Below are 27,708 nucleotides of genomic sequence, written 5' to 3'. Positions count from 1 at the left end.
TTTTTAAGATTCCTTACTCATCCTCTCTCTCTCTCTCTCTCTCTCTCTCTCTCTCTCTCTCTCTCTCTCTCTGTGTGTGTTATATGTATGCAATAAAAATCGAGAAAAAGAAAAAAAATAAAAAAAAAAAAAAATAAAAAAAAAAAAAGATAAAAAAAAAAGAAAAATCAACGATCAAATGCATGTCCAATTTAAATGAAAATAATAATTATATAAAAGATCTAATTAATTGAAAAGATAGAAATGACTAATAGATTAGAATAGAATAACAGTTCAAAGAAAAAAAAAAGAAAAAAAAGAAACAGAAAAAAAATTGTCGAAACAAATCACGCAAAAATTCTATCAAAGCCGCATTTTTTATAACGCACCGTCTTCCATTCGGCAGTAAGTGGAGAAAATTATCACGCTGAATGTACGGATTATTTTACGTACAAACAACTTAATAATACTCTTTAATTACAAAGATCTTTGCGTTGATTGTATAGAAGATAATAGATTACGATTAAAAAAAAAAAATCTACTCGTGTCAGACATTTTTTTTATAACTTTGTTTGCTTCATTTTCTACTTCAAACTTGTTTATCTAATTGTGTAGTTAACATAAAAGATTGTTATCCAAGACTGAAGGAAAAGAAGTAAAATAAAAATACGATTTGATTGGTTCGATCAGAAGAAGGAAAAAAGGATAGAAACAATTTTTCTACTTGAAATTTTTATTATTTTTATATGACGATTTATATATTTTATATGTATATATATATATATATATATAAAATATATAAAATTTTATTATCCATCTTTATACATATGAATATTTGTAATCTTAAAAAGAGAAATACAATATTTACTTCTTTTTTTCTTTATAAACATTTCTTTAATTATTTTCACATAAGTATAAATATAAATATATATATATATAAATATAAATATAAATATAAATATAAATATAAATATAAATATAAATATATATATACATTCATATACATATATTTGTTGAAAATTTACTCATCGTAGTTCAACAGATTTCATTGTAAATAAAAAGGAAGAAAGTTAACGCGGTAAAAAGAATTATAGTGCGTTAGCCTTAATTTTCTTTTTTTTTTTTTTTTTATCTTAGCCTTGAAATGGTATAATAAGAAAATGGGTTGATTCTCGTTGACGAGATCAGGTGAATCACGATGTGAAGTAATGTCGTTCGTGAAAATTAGTAGATCTCGTGTATGTGTCTTCATTGTTGGAGATTCAACGAATCAACGCGGATTACGCGTAAGATTAAACTCGTCGAAAGTCTTTAGAAATATTTTTTTATCTTACAAAGAGAAATTCTTTCTTTATATTATCATATTATTTAAATGACGATATTTACACGAAACGTTCGATTTAAATGGAATTGAAATTTCTCTGTATGGAAGGAAGAAAAAGTCAAACATGTTTCGATCGTTCTCCGGCAAACGATAATAACAAACAACAAACATATATCGAATATATATATATATATATATATATATATATATATATTCAAATTTCTATATTGTGTGTGACAGTTAATTTTATTTCTTTCGTCGTCGATTAAATAACAATTATCTCTCTTAAGAGATCAATCAAATATTGTATAATTAGTTATATCATCGAGATATACTACATAAACGCAATAATTCTCTTCTTCCTTTTGATTAATATCTAATACTCCACTGTTTTCTCTTTTATGTTCAATAAAAGAATAATTCTTTTGAAGATCTTTACTTGTGACAAACGAACAAATGGGATCGTTAAAAAAAAGAAGAAGAAAGGAGAAAGAAAAAAAGAAAAAAAGAAAAAAAGAAAAGAAAGAAACATTCATCGAATGGATAAATTTTTTGATATTATATTTCAACTTATATGATTTATTAAATTCGATCGACTTCGAACTATGTTATACGAAGAAAATTTTCGAAGATACACACAAATTGAAGATTCGAAAGATTCGCAGAACTATCATCCTCTATATCACATGATGGAATAGAATTCGTTTACAAAAGACGACTAATCCCAGAATCCGCCCCACTTCTTCGTTCGGTCCTTCGAATATAATCTATTTATAAACTTACGACTTATTATGTACCGATTAGTCGTTCGAAATACTACATCGTGTATCCTACAGCGATAAACGTGCAATTAAAATTATAATTTTGGCTAAATATTTCTATGAAATATGAGATATTATTTTTGTGAATACTTCATTGTGCAATCATAAGTGACGTTAATCTCTGTGAATTTTTTTTTTTTTTTCCCCCAAGAGATCGCGATCGATTCTTTTCTCTTTCCTTTCTTTTTTTTTTCCACACATAATTGTAATTATATGTGAATAGTATATAATAATTATAATGTGATAGTAATAATAATAATAATAATAATAATAATAATAATAATAATAATAATAATAATAACAAGAATATATATGTCTATATCGTAAAGTTGTACGTAGCAGAGGAATTAACGGAATCAATTCGACCGATTCCGATTGTGTTTTCGATAAATTTTTTCGACAAATTTTTCAAACAATAACAATTATAATAACAAATTTAACAAATAAATAAATAAATAAATAAATAAATAAATAAGTGAATAAATAAATAAATAAATAATATTATATTGATATTAATTAAAGTGTTGGAAATATAGATTATAAAAAAAGAAAAAGATTCGATCGCGAGGATAACGAGTATAGAAGAGAACACTGTCACTGTGATCTCTACGGTCGACCGATAGGAGAACGAAATGGCAGGAGTGCGAGTAGCGTGCCGTGGTGTGCTATATAAATAATACTTCGCGCAAAGACAAATCAGTCGACTTGCGGCCGCCGTACCTGTCACGGTATAAAATGCAACGCTAATAACGTAGATATCGGGAAATTAGTTTACCAAACAATATATATATATTTATTTATATACATATATTTCGTTCGAACAAATTCAAAAGCTTTCCCTCAATCATTTTTTCCTTATCTTCCTTTTCTTCATCTTTATCTTTATCTTTATCTTTTTCTTTCTTTCCGTTTTTTTTCTCTCGTCTTTTCTCCTTCTCCTCCTTTCACCCTTTCACCCTTTTCTTCTTCTTCCTCTTTCTTCCTTGTTGTTTCTTTTTTTCTTTTCTTTTTCTTTTTTTTATCCACATTTCGTCCTATTTATTTATTTATTTTCTTTTTCAAAATTTGATTTCTGGAAAATTGAATTTATTATATTATCAGAAGGATCGATTGATCACTCGATCTATCGTTAATAATCTATCATTAACGATCGTTCGTTCTTCGTTGCACACGGTAGCCGCAGAGTTAAAGATAATTTAAGAAAGAGATTAAAGGAAACTCGTGATAACCGTGAACGATCCGTGATCCATTAGAGCAAAGATGTCGCACGACAATTTAGGATTTACAGCGAGTACGGTGAGTTATAATGTGAACACATGAAAAAAGAAAAAATATATATATATATATATATATATATATATATATATATATATACATATATATATAAAAGTGGAAAAATATCTATCTCGGTTAAGATGAGATCGACAATAAACATCTCTTTTCCGTATTGTGTATATAATTTGTACGCATGTGTATACGTATGTATATATATATATATATATATTTGTCTGTTATGTCCTTTAAATTATGTTACGGTAGATTGTATATCGTAAAAACAAATTTCGTTTTTCCTTTGTCTTATGCGTCGATGATTACCAAACGAACTTGAAATAGATAATTTCAAGGTATTCCATTACGAAAAATAGTTTTCCTTCCTTCGAAAATTTATTTACTTCTATTATGAAACTTTTTGTTTTCCTTTTTCGTGGATTATTTAACTTTCGTAAATTCGAAAAATTCCGTTGTTAGGGAAAAAAAAAAGAAAAAAAAAAAGAAAACCATATCTTTATTGTAAAAAATGTAAAAAAACATTAGACCAGAAAAGAAGGACACATTTTTTAAAAGCACTATGACAATTTAGAAAAATTTCAACGCGAATGGAATCTTTCAATTTTTATTTTTTTCTCCTTCTCTTCGAATTGTTTCATTTTACAAATATTCGAGGAACGAAAGGAAGGAGTGTTTAAGCTCGAAAAATTGATTGAATCACTTCTGATAATATTATTATATTATTTCGCATAATTTATATCGTTGATTTTCGAAATAAAAAAAAAAAAAAAACAAAATTTGTATTCATTTCGAAAATGAATTTATCTCATCAATAATATATATTCGCCTTTATTATATATAATATATTTATTAATTCAAAATTTTCTATATATTTAGATGATAAATTTATCAATAATAATAATAATAATGATTAGTAAAAAATTTTGGTTGAAATAAGTATTGTATAGAAAATTATGGTTAAAAATATTATTTATAAAAAAATTCTCAAGTATCTTGTAATTGTTACGTTCATACAAACCACATAGATTGCGAATTGCGATTGTTTATATCTTAGTATATGAATATGTATATATAACGGCCATGTCTACTACGTTGTATATTTTTATTCATTTTAACGTCACAAGCGCGTGCCCACACGCCTTTTCTGTCTCTTCTCGGGCATATCCTTCATTCGTGTCCTTTAAATCTGAAAGAACATTGACCTACATCGACGAATATGTGTATACATGTGCTTCAATATAATATATTCTTTTTCCTTTCTCTCTCTCTCTCTCTCTCTCTCTCTCTCTCTCTCTCTCTCTTTTTCTTTCTCTTCTCTGTATTAAAAAAAGGATCACATGATCATACCTTTCGAATAAAAAAATTAAAGACACAGATTGTGGGAGAGAGATATTATTTAAAGTTTTTGTTAACGATCGTTAAAATTGTAAAGGAACAGTTTTATTAGATTAAATATAAAACTCATTTCTCAATGGCGAAGGACAAATCGAACATTAACGCACAATCATTTAAATGTCCTTCTTTCGATTCCATCTTGGCAATGAGCTCATTGTGAAAACTCGATATATTAATCATTTGATCATGAGAGAAATGGAAACATAATTTATGGTAAAAGTAAACATATATACAATAGAAGACTTTCGCTTTTCGAGCTATCGACTGCATGCAATAAATCAATCGATTATGATCTCTCGTTATCGATATCAAAGTTGAAGTTAAACAAACTTTATGTTTTCCTCTTGTTTTCGATCGGATAATATTCTTCTGTTATAATGTATTCTCTGTATGTAAACGTCGACGATCATTCACGAGGATTAGGATTTAATAATTTTTTTTTTTTTTTTCACACTACTTTCATATGACGACGCACATGACAGATATCAAATTTATTATTGTAAAAATATTTAAACATTTCTTTTTCCTTTTTTCTTTTTTCTCTCTCTCTCTTTTTTTTTTTTTTTTTTTTTTTTTTTTTTTTTTTTTTTTTTTTTTTAAATTTTACTAACTATAAGCGATTTTAATCTGTTTACTTTATAGATCCAAATGTGTTACATGAAGAACGTGTCGTAAAAAAGATTGAAGAGAAAAGTAAAGAATTTTGATCGATTAAATGGTAGTAAATGTTTTTTTATTTAAAAAGTAAAAAACTCTGTTTTTTTTCTCTTATTCCTTTTTTGCCCACAAGATTTCTGTCAAATATTTTTACAGCAACGAACTGTATATTTAGGAGATTTTCTTCTTTCTCTTCATTTCAAAATTAATTAACACTCGAAAAATTATCAAGCACGATTAATGATATTGTAAGAATTAAACGCAATATTTTATAAAACGATTAGAATCATCAAAGACGATCATCGGCGATCGATATGAGATTATCTGTGGAATATTACTCTTCCGAATTAACGACGTATTCGGTTTAAACCAGTTTTGTAACGACGATTAAATATTTAAGTTCGTTAGATCCGAGCCAAGTCAATCACATTTCGAGCATACCTTTTTTCGAGCGTTCATTCATGTCATTTCTTTTTTTAAAATGGACCCATCGCCATTCGATACGATCGTATAGACGTATTCGATCAAATGAGATAAATATTATAATTCGATCAATCAATTTAATTTCATATTCGATATTACAGGGAGATGAATTTTCTTTTTTCTTTATGTTTCTTTTCTTTTCTTTTTTTTTATTTTTATTTTTATTTTCATTTTTTTTTTTTTAATTTAATCGATAATCTCACGTAAGAGAGAGAGAGAGAGAGAGAGAGAAAATTATAACGTAAGAATATTTTATCGTTTAATATATTTTTTTTATTTCTTTCGATATAAATTCTTTGTATCGTATATACATATATATATGCATAAATCTTCACGGAAGAATTTCGATAAGGCATATTTCGACGATGATTAATGCATTTTTAATTTCATTAAATAAATGCCCTTTTAAATCTTCGCAAACGTTTCTACTTAAGAACATTTATTCTGACTTATTCACGTTATATTCATTAATAATTTATTAACCGCATTGTATTTTTATTCATTTCTTTTTTTCCTTTTTTTTTCCTTTTTCTTTTTCTATTTTATCTTCCCTCAACATCTTATTGTTTTTATTGGCAATTTATAAATTCAAAGAATTATCTTGTAATCAAACCATTTCGTCAAATCAGATCAGGCTTATCTTAAAGGATAAAACTTCTCCTGTTCATAATAAAATGTTTATATATCGAAATATTTCAATTCGATTATTCGACTCATCGTCGTCGTGTTCGATCTCCTTTCGTCTTTTTCAGATCAACCACAATGATAACGATTACAATTGAATTAATATCGTGTTCTTTCGTCGAACATCGAAGCTTCGAAAGAAGTTCCTCCGTGAATTTTCTTATCGTTACTTTTCGATTAATTTGCACAATGGGTCTTGAAAAAAAAAAGAAAGAAAGAAAAAAAAAAAAGAAAGGAAAGAAATACTAATCGATAACGAACAAGTTTCGAACACATTTACATTCCTTATATACTTATACATATATACGCGTATATATATATATATATATACGGCAAATAAGAGAGATTATTAAAAATTCATTATATATATTATTTAATTGTGTTTTTTCTAATTATTATCTGTTGTTGTGATTAATTGAATATTTATCGCCTGTTTCGTGAGGATTATACATTCAAATTGATAAGAGAAAAGTTGAAAAAACATAAGATCAGTTATCACATATAAAAATTCTATCTGATTATCATTATTATTATATTAATATTGTTTCGTATATTATTATTATTATTATTATTATTATTATTATGATTATTATTATGAGAACCACGTATTTCTATCTGTCGGAGTAAATATGATATGATTGTAAGGAATTTCCTCAAGTATTTAGGTTATCCAAATAATTGAAGGAAACATTCTTATCGTAAAACATAATAAATGTCAATAGTAGGGAGCTGGAAAAAAAAAATATATATATCAATAATTTTTAAACAAATATTTACATTTTCGATAGATTATTGCTGATAATGATGTACTTGGATAATTGAACAATTAAAATCGATTCTATCCTTATCGGAAAAGCGATAGACATTGCTTTAATTTTTTATAATCCATTAGAGATAATAAATGTTTGAAGAAATCTTTCTAATCGATTTATAGATCACGATAGTTTATTACTTCGTATGTGATAACTATCATCGGATTTTATTACTATAATATTTATCGAAGTATCGTAGCAAGTCGCATTTAAAGTTCAAAGTTTAAAATCTAAAGAATTAATTCCTTAAAGGATAACAATAAAACGAGTGTGTTATAAGTGATATGTTTGAAAGTTGATTGGTGAAAGAGATGTTCGAGGAAAGCGAAAAAGAAGCATTTATTGAGTCCGACGTAAACGAAAAGATTTATTAATCAAGAATCCTGAAATATTTATTAATTGAATATTTTCTTAATTTAAAAGTTAACAAAAAAAAAAATATATATATATATATATGTAATACCTATATATATATATATATTATATATTATTTTATAATATATATCTATATATATTATTTTTTTCTGTATGGATATACGGTATATATATTGTTCTATAGATACATTGATATTTACATACATGTATAATAATAAAAAGAGCCAGCAGAAACATGCTGGCTCTTTTATATTCCTAATCGTAAAAGAATTTTATTCGAACACTTTAAAAGTATATTTGCAATAACTCGAACAACACGTCATTCACGTATATCCATTATGTATTCATTCAATTTCTCTTGTAAACTTATCTTGTAACGAATTTACATACCCTTTCTCCCTCTTACCTCTTTACTCCTCCCTCTCCAAAAAAAAAAAAAAAAAAAAGAAAAGAAAAGGAAAAATCCATCTCTTACGACGACGGATACGTACGTGAAGATTCTCTTGGTTCACGCTTAATTAGGAGACTTCCGTTGGAAGAAAGCGTGTCACGAGTTTTAAACGAGCCTCTTCTCTTCTTCTTCTTCTTCTTCGCGATTCTCGTATCTAATGCGAGCAAAAAAATAAGAGAGGGATAATGTTACACGCACGGCTGCAGAGTAAATTAACGTCGTTTGTTTTTCGAGGAAACGAAATCGTACTGTGCGAAGGTGGTAGAAAAAGCAAGAAAAAAAAAAAAAAAAGAAAAAAAAAGAAAATGTTAATCAACACGTTTGTTCATAATCCATCTGCATGAGTTCCGTTTTAACAAGCGGAATTCTTTTATTTAACTTTCGACGTTCGACAAATCGCTTTTATTTTTATTTTTGTATAATTTTTATGCCGTAAAATCGAATTTGTCCTTTTGCATTTACAAGATGAATTTCAATTCAAAGAAATGCCTTTCTTTCGTGCGTCTACATTTTTCCTACGATCTTTTTTCTTTTTTTTTGTTTTTTTTTTGTTTTTTTTCTTTTTTATTCTTTTTCTCTCTCTTTTTTTTTCTTTTTTTCTTTCTTTTAATGCGATAAATATCAAGTAGAAAAATGATCTCTCAAAAAATTTCATAACAAATGAAATCATACGACGTTTTAATGATTGGCTGATCGATTATCTTCGATCAAAAAAAAAAAAGAAAAAAAAAAAAAAAAAGAAAAAGAAAGAAAAGCAGAAAAAATTTAAATCGTGCCGTTCAAAGGCGAAGGAGAATTATTCTAATCAACGAAATACATTTATAGTTTCTTGCATGGATTTTCTTTCTTTTAATAAACGGAATTCATTTTTATCTATTTTCGACATTGGACATTGTCTTATTTTCTTTTCACGGTAATTTTTATCGGCATCGCCGAATTAATCATTTTTTTATTCCACGAAAAATTCCGAACAAAATTCTTACCTACATGTAATTATTTAATTTATATTAGATAATAAATATATTTAACTTGTAATCTTTTTATATAAGATTTATACTTATGAAGATTAAACAATTAGGTATGATGATGACGATAGACGACGTACTTGAAATTGATTTCTTAATTAATCGTAAATAATTTATTAACAAATAAGTTAGTATTAATACGAGAGAATTAGAACGTTCCTAATCAATTATCTTTGATACATGAAAGGAAAAGAGAGAGAGAGAGAGAGAGAGAGAGAGAGAGAGAGAGAGAGAGAGAGAGAGAGAGAAAGAGAAAGAGAGATAATATTCCATTCGGTAAATTTCCGATTGGTTGAAAACAAACTAGAGTATCTACTCTTTCGTTGATCCACAATGACTCATCTTTAGAAGTTAGATAATTAAACGCGTCTAAAGCGTTTATATCGATCTCTATGATCAATTAACAACCGTACATGTAAGTATATATGTACGATCGTATGTAGTACGATCTCGATTGAAAACTCGTGATATCGTTTTAAAATGGTCGTCGTAATAAGATTTGAACATGATATTATCTTCGAGATTTTGATAGACAAAATTTTTTAGATTAAAAAAGTATGCTAAGTCTGATGTGTGCCATTTTAATCGTATCGATCGATATTAAGACTTTACTTTTTTTTTTTTAATTAAATTCATAAATACAATCACATTGTAATCGCGTTTTACATGAAACGATTCCAATCGTACATACATACATACACACACACACACACACACACACACGCACGTATACACATACGTTATTGATATATAAGTTCGTTTGTAACTAGCTAGCAATGTTCTTTATTTATACCAGCTTTTGGCCAAGAACTTGGACTTGCACGAGAATATTTCAACATCTTCTTATCTCGCTAGCATAAACCTAAATAGCATTAAGCGACGAAAAAACATTCACAACGAATCCAAACGAGAAAGAGAAAATTGTATCAACAGGTGTTAATGCTCAGTGACAACAATATGTTTATCATTATTCTACTTTGATACGTTAGAAGGATGACCTTATCGTAATTATGTTTTTATTACGGGTGTTCTCATTAAAATGACACGTGAAGTTTATCACAGAGATATATCAACTTTTCATTCGAACAAAATTGATATGTACAATACATACATACATACATGCATACATATATACATATATATATATGTTATTGTTTTATCGTTATTGATTTTACTATTGTATTCTTGAAGATTATCGTTTTCTATTCCTTTAAATGTTATAATTCAGATGTGACGATACATATGAATATATACATTTTGCCACTGAATGAAAATACACATGAGTATATATCCTATACTGCATTACGTTATACATTAATGAACGTGTATATATATATATATATATATATATATATATATATATATATACATATATATGTATCAGCACTACAGAAAATACTTCTCTCATAGGACAACGCTTCAACGTAATAACCGATAATAAAGAGTATCGCGTAATATAATAATCGATTTAAAAGACATAAAATTTGAAACAAAGGCTATCACAATGTTATATTATTTAATGCATTAAAAACTAAACTTTATAATAAACTGCGAACTTTGCCTCTTGCCTCTCGCCAATAATTCGTACGAGCTACGTTCAAGGATAGAATTAGAAAGAGAGAGAAAGAGAGAGAGAGAGAGAGAGAGAGAGAGAGAGAGAGAGAGAGAGAGAAGGAGAGAGAGAGAAAGAAACATAATCATTTATTTGTAAACGAAACACGATAATATCGTAACGTGAAAATATATTAACATTGATAAACGTTCAAGAATAAAAAACAAAATAAATTAATTAAAAAAAAAAAGATGAAAAAGAGTGGGGATAAGGTACAATTAGGCTTCTACGAAATGACTTCTCACATTTTCACCTTATTTTACGAACAAATTTAATTCATTGGCAATTGCTAAGCATTTTTTTTATCTTTAACCTTTTCCTTTTCCTACTTGCTTTTCTTTTTTCGTTCGTCCTTGGCCAAAATAATTCTCCAAGGCCGTCGATTGTTCGCCTATCTCTCTTTTGTCTTTTTCTAAGTCAGTTACTTCTCTCTCTCTCTCTCTCTCTCTCTTTTTTTCTTTTTAATAAATTTTTAAATTCATAAAAACATGTCGTTTTACTGATTTACGTATCGTCATAGAATAAATTGCTTTTTATAAGTTATAGATCTTAAAGACGAATCAAATGTGTCTTTGTTCGTTAATACGTTAATTGAATTAACAAAGATAACAATCGAGAGATCTTCGTATACTTGTTGTTGTTGTTTTTTTTTTGTTTTCTTTTTTTCATTGTAATAACGAAATTATTGAAATAAATGGGAAAAAGAAAACGAGGAAGACGTAAATTCTTATTATAATTAGTGAAACACGCGCGTGTTATTCGTTCGAAATATAATCTTGTAAAAAAAAAAAAAAAAAAAAAAAAAAAAAAAAAAAAAAAAAAGAAAAAAGATAAAACAAAATAAAAAGAAAGAAAAGGAAAAAAAAATATAAGCGAGTGGCGTTTAACGAGATCGATGTTAATTAAATTTATCGTTATATAGGTACGTCTATTTAACGTTATAGTTACGAAATAAATTAGACTAATTAACGAGAATATGTTAGGGGCAATTGATAATTGTCGATTTGCGATAATGTTAATTAGATTATTTCCGAGCAATGAACATGAATCTTATTATTTCTTTTTTTCTTTTCCTTTAATTTTTTTTTTTTTTTTTTTTTTAATTTTGTTTTCATCTTTGCCTACGTCTCATCGTAATCTCAAAATCAAATCTTTCCATTTGAGACGTGAGATCTCGCAAGATCTCTTGATCACGATCGAGACCATTATCGTGATATATTATTGGATCTACTAGAGCAGATGTGTCGATTCTCTATTATTACATACACGGATCTACAGTATCTACATACATACATACATACATACATACATACATATATATATATGTATATATATATATATATAAATACATACATTCATGTATATATACTTCGGTCATAACTTATACTCACATAATAAATTCCACGAGTAAAATCGTAACACTCTTCTGACGGCGATTCTTCTCGTTATCGTCTTCATTGTCGGATCGTTGTAAATCTTCCGTTACGATCGTTACGCAACTATTAGCGCTTATGTTAAAGGCTGTTTTATGAGAAATAAGAGAAAAAGAGAGAGAGAGAGAGAGAGAGGGAGAGGGAGAGAATTAGAGACAAAGATACAAAACGATTATTTACATACATTCAGCGAATCATTTTTTCTCTCGCCTATTAACAATAATATATGTATATATATATATATATATATATAAAATGTGTATTTACATACGTAAATATATGAACGTGTGTACATTACTGAAACAAAAAGTGGAAAAAATAATTCTGAAAGAAGAAAATAAAAGAGATTAAAAAGGAACAAAAAGGAAAAAAAAAGACAATAAAAATCGAGAAGAAAAACAACAAAAAAAAGAAAGATCGACGAGGATAAGAATCGATAATATATCCTCGTAAGTTCATTGGTATTCGAAAGGAACCGGATTGTCAAGTAGATACGTTAGTTCTTGATCAGACAAGCTTACAGGAAAACCACAAACTCACGTGATTCTTTGTAAGCGTACGTACCTCGAATATACTTCAGACTTTTATCTTTTTATTTATTTTATCATCATCATCATCATCATTATTATTATTATCATTATTATAATAATAATAATAATAATTATTATTATAGTTATAATATTAATAATAATATATTATTATTATTATTATTATTATTATGATAATGATTATTATTATCGATTTCGTGCTTCAAACGTAAACGATGAAACAATATTTGATCGTTTAGTTTTTACCAAATGTAAACGAATTGAATTAGAAAATTATCTTTTTCTTTCTTTTTTTAATAAAAGGTATGCTACGATTAGATCCTTTTGAAATATGACGGTCTTTCGTTGAACACACATTATTCGACGATATTTCACGCTCGTAATTCAAACAAGCCGTGATAAATAAACATGCAGTAAACGGAGGAAAACGTCCGCTCGGTTCACGTTCACACCTCTAACAATTTTTCAAACTAATGGGAATATTTATGACATTTTCTCTGCCACATTCGATCGATCTAGCAATTACGATTCTTTCGTAATCGATTTCTACGCTGTCCTTCGATTATAAATTCGATTCTTGGTATAACCATTGGAAATTATTTACAGGCTCGAAGGAAAGATATTTATTACGATAGTTATGTTTTTTAAATGATTTAATGTGAAATTTATCTGTGTAAACGAAAGAAATATATATAAGACGAACAAAATGTTTTTCTCCAATTTGTTAATATCAATTATCTAACATTTTATTTCGAAAGACTTTTCGTACTTATAATTCGGCTTGTAGTTTTACAATTTGAAAAAAAAATGAAAAAGAAAGAAAAATTACAAAAAAATAGTAATTAGCCTGAAAGATTATAGGGAAGAGTAATTGATTTTTAAAATCACTTTAGGATCTTTTTAACCCACCTAGTAACTTTTAATTTACCCATATATATATATATATACATATACATATTATATTTTAAGTACTGATATTAAATATATTAAATGTTTTATTATCGTTTTATCTTTTCTTCTCCTACGATGGAAACTTTTCTTTTTTCTGACGATGTAAGACGGATAAATCAAAACTTTGATGTATCTTTTGTTCCTCAGAAAATACATACATATACGAATGTATGTATGTATGTATGTATGTATGTATGTATGTAAAATATGCATGTATGCAGGTAAAAATACTTATATATGTACCAAGTTGAAAATTGAATTTTAGATCAATAAAGATCTACGTAGTGGCATAAATTGAGACAAATCATGAGAGATTTTGACGGATTAATAAAACGAGCCTCTCTTTTGCGATAAGATTGTTGAATGATTTGTTATACTACTCGATTTAAAGCTGAATGTATCGCAAAAAAAAAAAAAAAAAACAAGGATATACGTATATATGTCGAAAAATTTCAAACTAATCAGATAAAATGTTTTTCTTTTCTTTTTTTTCTTTTCTATCTTATTTTTTTCTCTTTTAAATAAATCAACGGTCTCATGATTCTTTATCCATTTTTTTTCTTCCTTATTTTTTCAGGATGCTTTGGAGCCGAAAGGATGGCACTCAAATTCCATACCGATGCAACATAAGTATGTACACATTTTTTAAATTAATCATTATTCCTTCAAGGAAAACCAGTGACATATATATATATATATATATATATATATATATATATATATATATATATACAAAATATTTTTTAACGTTTTCTTTTTTTCATTCTTATATTATATTTCCTTTTTTTTTCATTTTTCATTTTTCATTTTTCTTTTTCTATTTATTTATTTATTTATTTATTTATTTTTTTTCTTTAACAGAAACCCACAAAAGAATAACCGGTCGAGTATTTATACGTTGGAGCTCGAAGAAAAGAAGAAAGGTATACAAGAATACGACGATGATTATGAACCATACGACCATAGAACGGTGGCACATCCGACCACGTTAGTATCATACTAATTTATAATTTCTATGTAATTTCATAAAGACATTATATGTCTCTATGTAAATTAACAAATTATTTCACTTTATTTCGAGACTTTTGTTTCTCTATTTTTTTCTTTTTTTTCTTTTTCTTTTTTTTTTTTTTTTCGTCTATTATTCGTTTTTTAACGATATTATTTTAACATATTGTTTCTTTCAATACGTAATACATATTCATGGTTCGTGGTCTGTTTATATTGTTCGTTGTTATACTTTAGAAAAGGATTTTATGACCGTAATAAAAAGTTTCAAAATAAATGATTAGTATAATCTATCTATTTTATACTCTTTGAATATTAAATATATTTTTTATGTTAATATCTTGTAACATTTGGACAATTATATAAATAAATAAATTTCTCAGATTTAATTGAAGATATATTTTAAATGTTTATTTTCAAAAAAACATTCTTAACGATATACATATGTACGTATTTATATGGGAGAATGTCCTATTGAATTCATTTAATTGACGTTCTCCTTTTTATTCGTTTATTATCTTCTTTCTTTAATTTTATTCATACATCTTTGAAGTTGTAATCATTCATGGATCCTCTTCAGCAATCATAAAGAACATTGAAAATGTACACTTAAGATATTCATTAGATTTGCATTTATATGCATTTAACAATTCTTGTTACGCTTAAAATATGGATTTCCATTAAAAAAAAAAAAAAAAAAAAAAAAAAAAAAAAAAAAAAAAAAAAAAAAAATTGTTACAACTCACAATTATATTTTTCGAAACGTAATATTCGTAATCTTGATAACTTTTATTTGAAACTTTTATTTTTTTGTAAAATTAAGAGGATCGATTATATTAATCCATATCGTTTAAAATGAGACAATGGTTTCTATATCACGATGATTTTTTTCTATTTAATAAATACGATTATTATATTTGTATTTTCAGAAATGTGGAGACTTTATTCCATCTATTAAAAGGTAGCTTAGGTACTGGTATTCTTGCAATGCCAATGGCCTTTCACAATTCGGGATACGTGTTAGGCATGATCGCTACAATAATTATAGGTCTACTTTGTACATATTGCATGCGAATACTCGTTACTTCGATGTATGATCTGTGTAAAAGAAAAAAAGTAGGATCCATGACTTATCCAGCGACTATTGAAGCTGCACTTGAGGAAGGTCCGGTATGTTTGAGGCGGTTTTCGAAATTATCGATGTAAGTAATGTTGATCTTTATTATTATTATAATAATTATATTAATATACATCGATCAATGCCGATTATAAATCATTTTTTAAATATATTGTTGATATATTATTAATATATATATATATATATAATTATAAATATATAATATAAATATATAAATAAATAAATAAATAAATATATATATATATAATATTTTGAACATTATTTGCATATATTTTTTTTTTATGTATAATATATATTGAATATATTTAATTAATATGTATTATATATTATATATTATATTATTAACAAATTTTATTTTTCCTTTCTCTCTCTCTCTCTCTCTCTCTCTCTCTCTTTCTCTCTCTTTATTTTACATATAAATATATGTATATATAAATAAAAAAAAAATAAAAATAATAAATATATATATATATATATAAAAATAATAGTTTCTTTTTCTTTTTTTTACAGACACGTAACAAACACTTTTCTTTTGATTTATCAACTGGGCAGCTGTTGTGTCTACGTCGTGTTCATTGCAAATAATTTAAAAAGGGTTAGTAATAAGATTATTTTCTCAAATATTTTTATCGTTATAGTATTTTATAAAAGATTCAACGTTGAAAATACATACGTATTTATATTCTCGAACTTATATATTTGAATGTTCTCGTCGATTAATATCGTCGGTAGAGAAAAGGACCAATCTAGGTCAGGGAAACAAACTTCAAGAATGGTATTGCGGATTAGACGTACGTTTTACGTAATTAATACTTATACGTATGAGTCAAGGTGATTGAATTTTCAAACGAGAACCTTTCAATTTTTAAAATTACGATAACCAAATATGGATGCAATCAAAATAATAATTCGACTCGAAGGACTAAATGAAATCGACATTTTTCTTGCGTTAGTATTAATTGCATTAGCAAAAAGAGAATGTATGAGTTCAAGAAATCGATTACTTAATCGAGACACTAACTTACGTTAGTTCTCTTTTTAAAATACCTTCGAAATAGTAAATTGAAAAGATTTCAAATGATTTTCTTTTCACCTTTTTCTTTTCTCTTTTTTTTTTTTCTATTCCTTTTCTATTATTCTTCTTCTTCTTTTTTTTTGTTTTTTTTTTTCCTTTTTTCTCAACCTTCGTTCAGTTAAATTTTTATACGTGTACAATATAACAAATCCTTTTCGATACGATCTATTTAACGAACAATGGGTTAGTTTTGTTCGTGCTACGGTTAAATGTAACATGCCATAAGTAGATAGGTGATATACGTAATATAATGGTACTATAGTTATCGTGCCGTTACGACACTAGTTATTACGACAAGTGAATAGAGAGCTTGCGGAAGGCAATGTGCTTGTCGCGTAAACCAGAATCTCGTCTCTCTTTAGTTGATTATACGTGATAAAACACGTGTATCCGTATAAGGAGAAGCGAGGAAAAGGGAGTGGAGAGGAATAGATATATAGATACATACATACATGGACATAAACACACATAACCATTTACATTATCCCCGGTATCGATGATAAAAATCTAAAAGAGAATTGATTTTATACAAAAATAATAAGAAATATAGAAAGAAAAAAAAAAAGAATCTATTTCATTCGTGGGATTCGTTTTCGAAAATGTTTAAATTTAATTATTTTGCATTTAATTATATTTTGATTGAATATTAATCTCTATATAGATCGCATAATTGTTTATAAATAAGATATATAATAAATAAAAAAATTAATATTATGTATATAACATAGGACATATTCATTCACATTTTACACCATATACATACGTATGTATATATGTATGTATGTATGTATGTATTTAGTATATGATAGACCAATTAATGTTGCGACAGATTCGTAAAAAATTTTTCTTCACTTTTTCTTCGTTCCTCGTTCTTCGCATTTTTCCCTTAATTTTCCTTCATTTTTTTACTCGCGAAAGTTTTTGATATCGGGTTAATGCACCTGCAATTGATAGGCATGTACTCCAACGGGCATCGGTATGCCCCTCACTCGGTTGTGTAACGTCCGTCGATCGGATCGTGGAAATATCTCTAACGTAACCTATTCCAAAGCCACGTACACGTTATCGTTTAAACGAGGAGATTAAGAAGAGAGTGAAAAAGAAAAAAAAAAAAAAAAGAAACAAAGATTCGTCTCTCAGATTAAACGAGATTCATGATTTAAAATACAATTTTACGTAATAAAATTCACGAACAATATAAGATATATTTTATATCTTAATATAAAATCGCAATTGACAATTTACTTACAAGTTCCATTCCTATTTACTTATTTCTTTCTCTATTGCTTTTTATTTTTACCTTCTTTCTCCATGTCAATTGTATCTTTTTTATTATCGGACGTAATTGAAAATATTTTTTCTTTTTTCTTTTTCTTTTTTTAATAATACGCACCGTAATAATACGTATACCTTTTCTTTTTTTTCTTTTTTTTTTTTTTTTTTTTTTTTTTTGATATAGCGCCAGTTAATCGCAACAACGCTCTTTTGGATATTTAAGATATTATTATTATTTCTTTCTTTTTTATTTTTTTTTCTTTTTTCTTTTTTTGGATTTTAATAAGTCATTCTCTCCCGTTTCTAGATCAGATCTAATTCCATTGTAAATTTCATCTAAGTATTTGCATACAAGTAGGATCGAGAAATAAATCAAGATAAAAGAATTGGCGCTCGTATTAGGGTGTACTCTCTCATATCGCGAGAATTTAATCTGAGGGGACTTATAACATTGTAAACAATTGCAAACTAAAAATATTATCTTAAGTATTAAAGAACAGACTATTCTTTGCACAATGTATCTATTATATATTTTCTCACGTTTATTCATAGTCCATGAATTCCGTCGATTAATATCGTTGCACATACTTACATTGGTTTTCTATTGAAAAATAATATTTCGAGATTTTATTATTTTCAAGAAATTTTTTTCTTCAATATGAAATCAAAAAAGAGAGAGAAAGAGTTTACATTATTTTAATCTTAATAGGATTAAGAATATTATATAATTAAAATATTAATCTTAATAATATTAAAATTGAAATAATATAATATAATATAATATAATATAATATAATTAAAATCTTAAATCTTAATATTATTTCATTTTAGTAATCTTAATTAATTGTCAATTATTTAAACGCAGTTTACGTTTTAATGATTAATAGACATTAATTACGAATAGTTTTTAAACGTCGTTTAAACATGTCGCATACATTCGCGATGAGTTTAACATTCTTTATATAATAGTATAATATACAAATATACATGCGCGTTAAAAAGGCACACCTGATTATAAATTAAAAACGGCCAAATCCAAACGATATTTGCCTTTGAGGTTCTATCAATTGTTTAGAGTTTAGACGATAGGTAATATCAATTGGAAACATTGTGAATCGACGAATGTTAAATCGTTTCTTTTCCAAGAAGCATAAACGAATGAAAATATATGTAGATACGTATGCATAAAAGAAGAAGAAGAAGAAGAAGATGTATTACGAATTTAAAACTTGTTTTACGATGAAACATTCATCGAATTTCATTTCAATATTAATGAATGGGATCTATTAGATCTACGCATATGAGATTCTAATAGTTCTTTTATTTTCTTCTTTCTTTTCTTTTCTTTTTCTTTTTTTTTTTTGTTCCTTTTAGACGTTTCTTTCATGTCCCATTTTATAATGACACATACACACACACACATATATATATATATATATAAAGCATGACAATTTTACAAAGGTATCATTGTTTTTTAATTCGCTATAATTTTGAAATCTTACGAAGATGATCTTCGAAGATCATATAAGATAATAATAAAAGTCGTTCGCGCGAGAGGATCATCGTGTTTGAGATTTAAAAATATTTTTAAATCATAAATGAAATCATGCATTAAGGAATTTTATTATTATTATTATTATTATTATTATTCTTTCTTTTTTTTTTTTTTTTTTTTGGATATATACGTTCGAGAAAGGAAACCGTAAAAAAAAAAGCAAGGTGTATGATAATACTCTACAATTACTTTTCTTTTTTTTTCTATTCTTTTTTTTTTGTTTCGTCTCATATGTATATATATATATTTTTTTTTTTTTCCTCTCGAGAGGAAATTGCTAGTATCGAAGGAAATCGTAAAACGATTTAGTATATAAAGAAATTTCACTCTTACGATCGTTAGAGCGAATTTATTCGAGTGTTAAAAAACAAACAAATAAAAGAAAACAAAAAAACAAAACAAAAAAAAAGAAAGAAGAAAAGAAATAAGAAAAAGAAAGAAGGAAATGAAGAAAGAAAGGAAGAAAGATAGATAGAGTGATAATTAAAAAAGACTTCTCTTTGATATTTTCAATTTCGAATTATTCATCGTGCTCGTAATCGTAATTAATGATTTACGAGAAACGACTATTTATATTAATAAAAAGCCGTCTTTAAAATCGATTAATAAGATATTAACGTTTTATCGTATGTTATTTAAATCCGCGCATTGTTTTCTTTTTTTTTTTTTTTTGTTTTATATATTCCCATTGAATCACATTGTTAGTTCAATCAATGATCTTTCGTAATGCAATTTTTTCTAATGTAAATTACATAGACCGTACGCAGAGAAAAAAATGAAATGCGCGAATAGATCATTAAATTGAATGAAAAATTTTTAAAATCATTCATATTCTAATAAGATCTAATAAAGATTGAAATTTATATTTTCAAATGAGGAACGAAAAGGAAATTAAAGAAACAAATTATGAAATACAATTAGGATATAATATGTATATACGTATGTATATAATAATATTATATATCAATTAAGAAATGTGTTATCCTTGTATCATGATGTTATGCAATATGAAGGTTAGATGCGTCGATGAGAAATATTATGTGTCAAATGCGTATGAGCTCATTTCCGCTTGACCTTGAATTCAAGAAAACACATGGACATCTATTCCCGAACACTGACATTTGACTTTTAACGATACGATGTTATCGAGTTTATCGTAATTTTCAATCGGCATTTTATTAATCCTCTTTTTCCTTTTCCTTTTTTTTTATCTTTTTTCTTTTTTTTTTTTTTTCTTTTTTACGTAAATCCAAGCATTGGAAGGGAGAGAAAAGAAAATGGAAAGAGGAGAGGCAGACAGAGAGAGAGAGAGAGAGAGAGAGAGAGAGAGAGAGAGAGAGAGAGAGAGAGAGACAGGGAGAGGGAGAGGGAGAACTTATCGTTGATTTACTTGGCGAACACGTAGTCATTTACTTTCTCTTTGAGAAATTATACGATGGATTGCTAACCGTGACGACTTTAGTTTCATTCATATTATATATTTCTCTCTCTCTCTCTCTCCCTCTTTCTCTCATTGTCTGTCTGTCTCTTTCCACTCATTTTTCTTTTTCTCCTTTGAACATGAATGCAATCATCTATGAACGTTTACCACTGTTAGATATACGTATGTACGTACATATATATGTACATATATATCCTTTCATGTATGTATGTATGTATATATGTATATATATATATATATATATATATATATGTATATGTGAGTTAGAGCAACGAGCAATTTCCACAGAATTTCCACACAATTTCCACATCCGACAGTAATTATCCAGTACTCGGGACAACTTGGCAAGCGTAAAGAGAAGGCCACCGCAATCGATTACGGTTGATTATAGTACTCGATGACTGTTAAAATGATTCTTCGAAAGTATGGAATCCGATAAATGTTTTATCTAAATGCAATTAATTGTTTCTTTATAATATTTCTTTTTCTTTTCTTGTTTGTTTTTTCTTCTTTCTTTCTTTTTTTTTTCTGTTTTTTTTTTTTTTTTTTTTTTCCCTCTTTTTTCTTTACTTTCAATATTCTTTACATTCGCCGATATGAATTTGTGACGAATAAAAAATTGTCCGATTAAAAATTTGTTGTTCCATCCGAAGATACAAAATTCTTATAAGATTGATTATAAAATATATATATTGTAATCCTTTTTTTTTTCTTTTTCTTTTTTTAATCGCTATAAATTCGATCATTCAAATATCTAATGGCAATTAAATCTTTAATTGCGTATAAAAGATTTGCAATTTAAATGAATGTTGTTATCGTTATCGTTATCGCATTAATAACAGTGTCGTATTAATATTCGACGAATTATTTGATCTAATATATATATATATATATATCTTAATTCGAACGATAATATTCGGGAATTAAATTCATAAATTATTTCGTTCACTTGAATAAATAATATTTTAAAGATATTTGAATTCGTTCATATGTATTTTGTAATAGATCATGTTGTTATCTTCAAATTCTCACGTGCATTATATAAATAAACAATTATGAGTGGCATACGATTGAATGCATTTAAAGCAAATCTAATAATTTAATAGGTTCGTCATTCCGGTCAAAGTCACCTACACGTACCTGTGATTATGTACTTATGATAATTTGCTTTTGTCTTTTCGCGGAATTGTATTTTTTTTCCCTGATATCGTAAAATGTTTTTTCTTTTTGTTTTTTTTTTTTTTCAGAATCTTAGAAATAAAAAAATGACGCTTACTTATTTTTCTCCTTTTTTTCTGTTTTTCTCATTTAGGCATTCGACAGTTTTCTTCCCGATCACGTCAAGATTTATATGACCGATAAAATATACATGGTACTTATATTGTTGCCATTGATATTTATCAATTGGATTAAAAATTTAAAATTTTTGGTACCCTGTTCGAAAGTTGCCACTGTCGCGACATTCGTCAGTTTTAGTATCATACTGTATTACATATTTAAGGATCCTTTATCCTTTGACGATCGTGAACCAATTGGAAAGATCGAAAATTTTCCACTTTACTTTGGCACTGTATTATTTGCCCTGGAAGCTATAGGCGTGGTGAGTTATTTATTTAATCACGTTGCTATATGATTTTTAATTTTTTTTTTCTTTTCTTCTTATTCTTTTTTTTTTTTTTTGACTCAAAGAAATAATGAAAAAGAAAAAAAGAAAATAATAATAATTATAATAGATAAATAAATAAATAAATAAATAAATAAATAAATTAATTAATTGATTAATTATACAGATAATGCCATTGGAGAACGAGATGAAGACGCCTAGACATTTTACAGCTCCATGTGGTATTTTAAATATTGGTATGGGCACCATCGTCATTTTATACGCCGGAATGGGATTTTGTGGATACATACGTTATGGTAGTGACATCAAAGGCAGCATCACCTTGAATCTTTCGTCTACGGAGGCATTAGCAAAAACTGTACAACTTCTTCTTGCATTGGCCATTTATTTCACCCAACCGATTCAATGTTATGTCGCGATCGATATAGTATGGAACGAATATCTTAGTTCACGTTTAGAAAAAAATTCATACAGAAAGTTATGGGAATATCTTGTCAGGACTGGCCTTGTACTCATCACAGGTAAATTATGTACACACATATATATATATATATATATATATATATATATATTTGATTAATGATTATCAATAATAAAGTTGATAATGAATGGATGAAAGTTTTCTTTTTCTTTTTTTCTTTTCTTTAAATACGAATTAATTTAATAAGCAAATAAAAATAAAAAAAGAAAAAAAAAAATAGAAAACTATATTCAATATGTAATAACTTTTTAAAAATGATTATATTATTATTATTTCTTTTTCATTTTTTCTTTTTTTTTTTTTTTTTTTTCTTTTTTGCTCTACTGGCCATCGCAGTCCCAAGCTTAGAATATTTTATATCGCTATTCGGTGCCCTGTGTCTCTCAGCTCTTGGTTTAGGATTTCCTGCGATCATTCAACTCTGTACATGTTGGAAGGATGCCGATCGATCGACCAAGGCGTTCATGCTTATAAAAAATTTAGTCATTGTTGCGATCGGAGTTATTGGTTTGGTCGTTGGAACTTACACGAGTTTACGAGAGATCTTCGAGAAGGTCATATTGAAGAGCACAAATTGATCGATCGATGATTAAGGGAAAAAAAGAAAAAAAAAAAAAAAACAATAAAAGAGAATTACTCATGAATGAAATTTGACTAGTGAGAGTATAACCGGAATGCTCTCAGTCACGGAGATAGTAACCGGGAATAAAATTGTGATATATATAATATATGTATGTATTTGTACAATCAAGAGGTTCGAATATGTATAATAATATTTTTTCCGTCGTACAGGGATAAAACTAAAATTAACAACCACGTCGTAATATAGAATTTATGAAATTGATCATCGACCTGGACGGCAACAAGATAATTCGATAACCTCGAGAATCTTGGTGCGAGATTAACGATCTTATTATATCTTATTTTTAAAATAATAATAACGATAATAATAATAATAATAATAATAATAATAATAATAATAATAATAATGCGCCGATTGTAATCGTGCCGTCGACTACCGAATAGTATCTTTCTTTCTTTCTTTTTTCTCTTTTCGTTTTCCTTTTTTTTTTTTTTTTTCTTTTTTTTTTTCGAAGAAAGCGAGTAAATTAACAAAAACAAAAAACAAAAAAAAAAACATAAAGAAAAAGGAAAGAAGAAGAAAATAAATAACACGAGGAATGAAGTTCCCGAAATGCGTCCTATTATTGATGTACATATGTCACTTATACGTGACCAATCGTAAAAAATCTTACACTATGAAGTCGTCGACGAATTATATATATATATATAATATATGTGACAAAGAAAAGAAATAATTCATATTGAGTCGATCGTTTTGATAAAATCTCTGTACATATATCTATTTGTCTCTCTCTCTCTTTCTCTCTCTGTATTTCTCTTTTTTTCTCTCTCTCTTTCTGTCTCTCTTTCTTTACTACATATGTATATCGAATTTGAGCGATTCTTAGCTCGATCGTGTACGTTGTACGTAAATTTTTTTCTGTTCTTCTTTTGTTGTTTTTTTTTTTTTTTTTGTTTTTTTTTTTTTACTATACTATACTATACTATATTTAATTAATTAACGTAATATCTATGTCACGCTGTGATAACGAACGAGAAAGAAACAATTAAATTATATATATATATATATGTACATACACACATGCATAAACACGTACATACGGAGCGTAAATACGCACACGCACAAGCACACGCACATAAAGGTTTATTTCACGATTCGTAGAATCGAACTGATTTTTAAAACAATCAATTATAATCCGATGTGTATAATGTGAGTCGTACGATATTGATAATGTTATAATATATTAGAATTCATTGTGTATATTGTTAATTAAATATGTTTCGAATAAATGGAAAAAAAAAAAAAGAAAAAAAAAAAAAACAAGAAATAAGAAAAGAGAATTTGGAATAATATTTAACGAAAAAAAAAAAAAAAAAAAAAAAAAAAAAAAAAAAAGGAGTGAAGAGAAAAGGAAGTCTTTCTTCATTACTTTCTTCTATTCGTTCTTTTTCGATGAAATTAATTCATTTAAAATACGCGCCAGAAATGAGTGAGATATCGATTGGTTCATCGTTCCGTTCGACAGATGGCGCCTGTTATTGGCTACCAATCGTATGGATCGCACAAGAGGGTTGGTCGGTCCACCCTCGTATGAGTTCCAAGGGATAGAGAGGACCGATTACGAAGGAAAAGGCACAAGTGCGATAAATAGATATATTTCAAGAAAGAGGAGTTAAATTGAGACATATTGAATTTTTCACTTTCTTCTTCTTCTTCTACTTCTTCTTCTTCTTCTTCTTCCACCTTTTTTTTCTTCTTCTATATCAAACCGGACGCATCTAAAACGTAAGATATACATATATATATATATATATGTATATAAATATATATATATATATATATTTATATTTATATATTAGTCTAGCGTTTGACTGGATAAATTATTATTTTAGACATCGAACGCACGTGGCAGAGTCGGCTCTCGTTCATCCTCCTCTTTGTTCCTTCTGTGAAAGTGTCATCATCACATTCTTCTTCTTCTTCTACTACAACTACTACAACAACTACTACTACTACTGCATTCTTCTTTTTCTTCTTCTTCTTCTTCCTCTACTACTACATTCTTCTTCTTCTTCTATTTCTACTTCTATTTCTACTTCTACACTTCTTTTTATATTCTACGTGAGCTACGTGATAATCCTAAACGTAAGTTGCGATTCTTGTATAAAATCATGATGCGTGCTCAATAAAGTTCCAGTAATAAAATTGAAAGAGATTAGATGACAACGATAACGAGAATAATCGTTTCAATCGATCCATTTTATGCACCTTAGAGCTCTTTTCGTAGTGGAGAAAGAGAAAAAAAGAAGAGAGAGAGAGAGAGAGAGAGAGACAGAGAGAGAGAGAGAGAGAGGGAGAGGGAGGGAGAGGGAGACTCGATGGCACCAATGATGCTTTAGAATCACAGTAATATTACATATCTAAGGCACGCTATGCACATGCACATATGCACATTATATTATATACATATATACATATATACACATTACATTCTTACATTAGATGTATTACCTTCCCTCTCTACGATATCGTTCAAGGCCTATCAATACAATTTTCGTCGAAATTATTTCTGTTCGTCAGAATATAATTTTTAAATTTATCGTCCTACATAATCATCCACATAATATGTATATGATACACATATACATATATATATATATATATATATATGTATATATGATAATCATTAATTTTTAATATCCTCGAAATAATCCTTCGAGGGTTTAGTTACCCTATCATTTCGATTCGCTCATCATCGATGAACGTGCCAACCTTTCTCTTTCTGTTTTCATGGTAGAACGTCAAAATCAATAGGTTTCCTTTCGAACCCGTTGTTGCCCGTGAACACCCATACGTCACCGTAACGCACCATTTCAACCCTTTATTATGTCATTGAAGACTGCTCTTCATGAGTTGAATCATAATGCATGAACTATATAATGTATATGTATCTGTGAATGTACGTATTGTGCATACGTATATATGTGTATGTGTGTGCGTGTGTATATATATATGTATATATATATATATGTTTGTGTATGTTAAGTTCAGTAGCTTTACGAATGTGGACGCGCGTGCGTACATATCTGCATATGTATGCGTTGTGTATATGTCTCTCTCTCTCTCTCTCTCTCTTTCTGTGTATGTGTGTGTGTGTGTGTGTGTGTGTGTGTCTGTTTGCGTGTGTAAGTAAATGTATTTAAACGAAAATTATTTTCTATTTGAATCTATTGAAAGGGAAAAGGGAGGGCCGGAGCGAGAAGAGGAGAAATAAATTTTTTTCCTTTTTTTTTTTTTTTTTTTTTTTTTTTTTTTTTTTTTTTTTTTTTTTTTTTTTTTTTCTAAATATATCTTAGATAATCATTTAAAATTTATTTATCTCATTCGGAATGCAAACAATTCATTCGTTTGAGTTTTGAACGTTGTCAATTGGCTCTTCTATATACAACGATTTATTTCTTTTCTTTTTTTTTTTTCTTTTTTCTTTTTTCTTTTTTGCCTTTCATTTTCTATTCTCGTGTTTGAAAGGATTCGTTGAAATACATACATATATATATATATATATACATACATACATACATACATACATACATACATACGTATATACAAAGAGAGAGAGAAAGAGAGAGAAAGATATATATATATATATATATATAGAAGTATATGTATATATGTGTATCTTCGA

General features: G+C 27.2%; 1 protein-coding gene and 1 long non-coding RNA gene across 5 annotated transcripts; one reads left to right on the top strand and one right to left on the bottom strand.

The window, feature by feature from the left end:
* The first annotated feature begins 999 nt into the window (after positions 1-999).
* Positions 1,000-25,005, top strand: LOC124954812 (proton-coupled amino acid transporter-like protein CG1139). Of its 4 annotated transcripts, XM_047508343.1 has the most exons (9): positions 1,000-2,852; positions 3,226-3,420; positions 14,418-14,470; positions 14,702-14,827; positions 15,778-16,050; positions 16,497-16,581; positions 22,645-22,932; positions 23,123-23,477; positions 23,756-25,005. In XM_047508343.1, the coding sequence occupies exons 2-9, from the start codon at positions 3,385-3,387 to the stop codon at positions 24,013-24,015; spliced, it is 1,476 nt and encodes a 491-aa protein (XP_047364299.1). In that variant the 5' UTR covers positions 1,000-2,852; positions 3,226-3,384; the 3' UTR covers positions 24,016-25,005. The 4 variants fall into 4 exon arrangements, with proteins under 4 accessions (XP_047364299.1, XP_047364289.1, XP_047364280.1 ...); XM_047508333.1 differs by lacking the exon at positions 1,000-2,852 and having other exon boundaries at positions 3,099-3,420; XM_047508324.1 differs by lacking the exons at positions 1,000-2,852; positions 3,226-3,420 and adding an exon at positions 7,340-7,798.
* Positions 25,006-25,662: 657 nt separating this feature from the next.
* On the bottom strand, positions 25,663-26,309 carry LOC124954879. The gene is made up of 2 exons (XR_007102695.1): positions 25,929-26,309; positions 25,663-25,801 (listed from the first exon to the last, which is right to left on the bottom strand). It is a non-coding gene; the product is annotated as an uncharacterized LOC124954879 (long non-coding RNA).
* Positions 26,310-27,708: the final 1,399 nt, after the last annotated feature.

This window comes from Vespa velutina, chromosome 1, assembly GCF_912470025.1.
Source record: "Vespa velutina chromosome 1, iVesVel2.1, whole genome shotgun sequence".
NCBI lineage: Eukaryota > Metazoa > Arthropoda > Insecta > Hymenoptera > Vespidae > Vespa > Vespa velutina.
Note: the sequence above shows the minus strand (reverse complement) of the source record. Positions and strands in the feature narration are given on the sequence as shown.

Bases quoted from the DNA above. Each gene is read 5' to 3' on its own strand.
- LOC124954812 (XM_047508324.1), top strand. From the start codon at position 7,757: ATGTTCGAGGAAAGCGAAAAAGAAGCATTTATTGAGTCCGAC. The intron at 14,471-14,701 runs GTATGTACACAT...TTTCTTTAACAG, and splicing joins TCCATACCGATGCAACATAA to AAACCCACAAAAGAATAACC. The intron at 16,582-22,644 runs GTTAGTAATAAG...TTTCTCATTTAG, and splicing joins TTGCAAATAATTTAAAAAGG to GCATTCGACAGTTTTCTTCC.